This window comes from Dioscorea cayenensis, chromosome 7 (assembly GCF_009730915.1).
Source record: "Dioscorea cayenensis subsp. rotundata cultivar TDr96_F1 chromosome 7, TDr96_F1_v2_PseudoChromosome.rev07_lg8_w22 25.fasta, whole genome shotgun sequence".
NCBI classification, from domain to species: domain Eukaryota; kingdom Viridiplantae; phylum Streptophyta; class Magnoliopsida; order Dioscoreales; family Dioscoreaceae; genus Dioscorea; species Dioscorea cayenensis.
Genome location: NC_052477.1, coordinates 22,141,629 through 22,145,947, shown reverse-complemented (window position 1 = coordinate 22,145,947; position 4,319 = coordinate 22,141,629). Strand labels below are relative to the sequence as shown.

At 33.7% G+C, this 4,319-nt stretch overlaps 1 protein-coding gene across 1 annotated transcript; it reads right to left on the bottom strand.

Moving 5' to 3' along the window:
• Positions 1-584: 584 nt before the first annotated feature.
• LOC120265581 (WAT1-related protein At5g07050-like) lies at positions 585-2,537 on the bottom strand. Its single transcript, XM_039273519.1, has 7 exons — positions 2,261-2,537; positions 2,106-2,168; positions 1,907-2,023; positions 1,584-1,824; positions 1,341-1,502; positions 1,090-1,241; positions 585-993 (listed from the first exon to the last, which is right to left on the bottom strand). The coding sequence occupies exons 1-7, from the start codon at positions 2,461-2,463 to the stop codon at positions 798-800; spliced, it is 1,134 nt and encodes a 377-aa protein (XP_039129453.1). The 5' UTR covers positions 2,464-2,537; the 3' UTR covers positions 585-797.
• Positions 2,538-4,319: the final 1,782 nt, after the last annotated feature.

Genomic DNA, 4,319 nt, shown 5'->3' with positions numbered 1-4,319 from the left:
TGTCTTCTACTTTTCCTAATATATGAAATATAAATATTTCCTTTCTCAAATGTAAGTCGGAGAATCATTTTTAGATAAAATTGATGTCATTCTTTGCGAAGGTTATGTCTGATATGCATGCAGTACTCCAATAATTTTTTTTCTTGTATAAAATATTATTATCTGGTTTACATGCTAAAAATATCTTAAATGAAAAGAATTTTTGTGATATGTATGCAGTACATCAATATTTTTTTTTCTTGTTTAAAATATTATTATGTGGTTTGCATGCTTAAAATATCTTAAATTAAAAGAATTTTTGTGAAAAATTTTATTTTCACACTTATGGAATGGGATATCTCAAAAATTAAAAAAAAATTAAGGATTATAATTTTTTTTTGGATAAAATCTATGCGAGAGTTGACATCTCAACTTCTTGAGAGGGAGAGAGTTCCCATTCTTGTATTACAAAGATAGTGTATTACAATTTGTTAGATTTATCTGTTTTTAAATTGTATTGTTTGTATTGGTGATGTTTTGTAATATTTTTTAATTAATTCATTTTAATGACGAGATAATTATGCGAGAATCAAAATAGACATAAATTATTAGGAAAAGAAACATAATCCATTCTTAAATTGGATAGCTACAAGACTCTCGGGCACGGAAATACACTGAAGGAAAATCTAAAGACAAAAAAGGAGAGAGAGAACAAAAAGGCAAACAAGTTCCGAGCTTTGTGAAGGTGAAAGACCAAAAAAGCCTCTTCACTGCATGGAGTGATCTGTAACTCAATACCAAGTTCTTAGACAAAGAAGTTAAGCCTTTTGTGTATCCTTTGCAATTACAACATCATTTGAGTCAATGATATCCATTCCCTTCCCATTCCCTTCAATGCTCTTGATAGCTATTGGCAACTCCAAAGCTGCCGTTTCAGTCATCTCTTTGTTCTCTTTAAACTTGCCCCACAGCACTGAGTAAAGTCCAGCAACAATCAAGATAGCGCCAATAACACTGTATTATTCCAAACACTTAGTTAAATCAGAGCATGTTTTCAAAAGAATATATATATAAAGCAAGAGAGAGATAAAGGTTTCTGTTTGCATGTACCCTCCCAAATAGATCTTTTCTGCAAGAATAAAAGAACCCATAATGGCCACTATGATCATCATCAGTGGACTGAATGCTGAGGCAAACACTGGCCCCTTTTCCTGTATAACTAGTCCTTGCACATAGTAGGCAACACTGGATGTCACAATTCCCTGTGTGTATATTTATATCCTTTAGTGATATATATTCATTATTAAGAAAGATGTATATATATATATATAGAGAGAGAGAGAGAGAGAGAGAGAACTAACAGCATATGCAGCAGCAAGGAGGTTCATGTCCCACCCAATACTCCAAACAGAGGCCTTATGTTCCATGACAAAGGTGACAACAATTGCTTGAAGAGTACCAACAAAGCAAATGAGTGATGTGAGAGATATGGGAGCACTGGCGTATTTCTTCAGTGCTTCAGTCTGTTTATAAACAATACATGCATCAATACAAACTACTTAATAATTAAGTTCTTCATGATCAAATATTATATAATTATATACCTGAAGAATGAAGAGAGCAGCCCAAGCAAGAGTAGCTATGATGACAAAGATGGAGCCCTTTAACCAATCTTTATTATTCGATTCATCGGTTTGCACTTCGTGAGTGTGCTTGTGCTTAGTCCAAACCATCTCTATAATAGGCCCTTTGTAGAGTGTCATCAACATTGCTCCAACCACTGTCACTAGAGTGCCGACTAGCTTTACTTGGCATATCACCCTCTTTAAATCTAGTTTCTCCATCCTAACATTCAAAGCATATATAAATATATTGATCGCCACTTTCAGACCATTGATTTTTCTGCAAATTGGATTCTCTTTTTTACCTGAAAATCACAGCCATGACAAATGTCATCGCTGGCAACATGTTGCTAATCGCACATGCAAACGACGGCGAGGTATACTTCAGACCAGCGTAGTAGAAGTTTTGATCAATAACCGGACTGTAGCAATTCACACATTCAATGTCATGTGCATGTATATATATATATATATTGGAAACTAAGGCTTATTTAGTTTACTAACCCAAGAAGTGCGAGGACAAATATTTGCAAGAAGATTTTGAATGTCATTTTAGGGCGACCTTTCCTGTTGAAGCAAGAAGAAGGTGGTTTTATATATTTTTCTTCTTTTTTTTTTCTCCTGTGGGTGTGTGTTTTATTTTACGTTTAGATTGTTACCTTTCAAGAAAGAGAGCAAATGGAGCAATGGATAGAGTAGCAAATGCATGGCGATAGACGACGAGGACGTAATGGCTCATGCCATGGTTAAGTGAAACTTTAGTGATGATGTTCATGCCTGCATATCCAAATTGGAGGGAGACCATGGCAATGTAAGGCTTGCACTTTTGAAAGAGATTGGCACAGTGCCCTTGAATCTCCATTGTGTAGAGCTTGAGAGTAAGCTTTTGAGGAGATGCAAGAGTAAGAAGTGGAGAACTTGATGAATGGGTTTTGGTGTTCTCCTCACGTTTGCATTGTTGCTTCCTCACTGCTATTTATAAAGATTTCAGGGTGTGATCAGAGAGATATAGCTAGCCTTATCTACATGAGCTAATGAGGGGGCATTTTGGGTACTTTGTATGCCAAGGCTTGTGAGATCCACGGGGGATTGGCTTTCGGGTGAACTATGTCGGCCTTTTCAATGTTTTTTATTTCTTTAGGAACATCAATAATTCATTGTGTGTGTATGTATGTCTCAGAATTTCAAGTACTTATTGAAAAAGAAATTGATATACCATACTATTCAGCCCAGAATGATTTTATTTTTATGTTCTTGATATAATTATTTCTCCAGCAACATGAATAATTCACTGTGTTTATGTGTTAGAATTTCAAGTACTAATTGGAAAAGAAAATGTTATATCATACTATTTAGTGCAGAATGATTTATTTTTTATGTTGTTGATATAATTATTTTTTTAAAAACTTAAATAATTCATTGTATGTGTATGTGTTAGAATCTCAATTACTAATTGGAAAAGAAAATGTTATACCATACTATTCCGCATAGAATGATTTATTTTTTATGTAGTTAATATAAATTTATTTTATTTTAATTTTTTCTTATTTGATTGAGAAGTTAGTTTTTTATAGTCTAATCCTCTGAGAAGGAAATATGAGCGTTATGGTAGTCTCTTCTAATATCTCAAAAAGATTTAGACTTAAACTTTTAGTTAAAAAACTCTTTATCATTTTTATTTTTTTTTTTTGAAAAACTGGATAAACCACGATCATTAGAAGACAAAAAGAACCGGATACAGCTGGAGTCCACTAGATGTGGAGCAACACAATCAAACACCAAAAGGGAAGAACAACGGGTCTCCTCCTACCCCAAAAAAAACCAAAAACCAGCTACCCCACACTATCCTCCTGAACCTCCTCAGTCGAATGAGCGGTTTCCGTCTCCTCAACACATGATGGTAAATATAAGTCTTTAAATAATAATTATTTGTGAATTTTTTTTTTTTTGGTGAAAACCGCATGACATCTAATTAGTATATTAACTTAATCTTTTCTGTAGTCATATTAAGAATTTTACCTTGTAGCTCTTCACCTCAAAAACTATTTTGCGCAATTCAGAGCATGGCCCCACGCAAGGGCCAGTGGGAATTCTCCACGTGGCACTGGAGCACTATGGAGCCTGAGTGGCGCACCAAAAGATTGGGGAAAAAGATGGTGTTTGGTGATGTCATCAAGGACAATGAAGTAATTAAGTGGCTCGCCTAGTAGACCCATTCCATAGCCGGAGGGATGTGGCAATGCTCCGGCGATATGTCACTGTTGTCTCACCACCACCAGAAATTTCTTCTTTGTCGGTTCCTTTTTCTTCTCAAACTTTTATATAAAGATTCGATGGATTTTTTTTTTTAATTAAACAAAATGTATGGATCCTTTCATTCGAAAATAATAAAATTAGAAGAATAATTTATGACAAAATCCCTTTTTCATTTTGGTTTCAGTATATATATATTTAATTATCCAAAGTCAATGTTTTTTAATTTGATAAAATATGACAACATTTACAGCAATGGATTTGTGAACAGTAAAATTTATGCACTCTCACTTGGTCAGTACAGGAATTGGATCAAGAATTTTTTTACATCATTGCATATAGTGCATTTTGAACTCTCATAATGAGAGTTCTACAAATTACACTTTTTATAATTGTTCAATTTTACTGGAAACAAATTTTTTTTTTTTAATAAAAAAGGCAACAAAACGAATTAAGATGAAACAA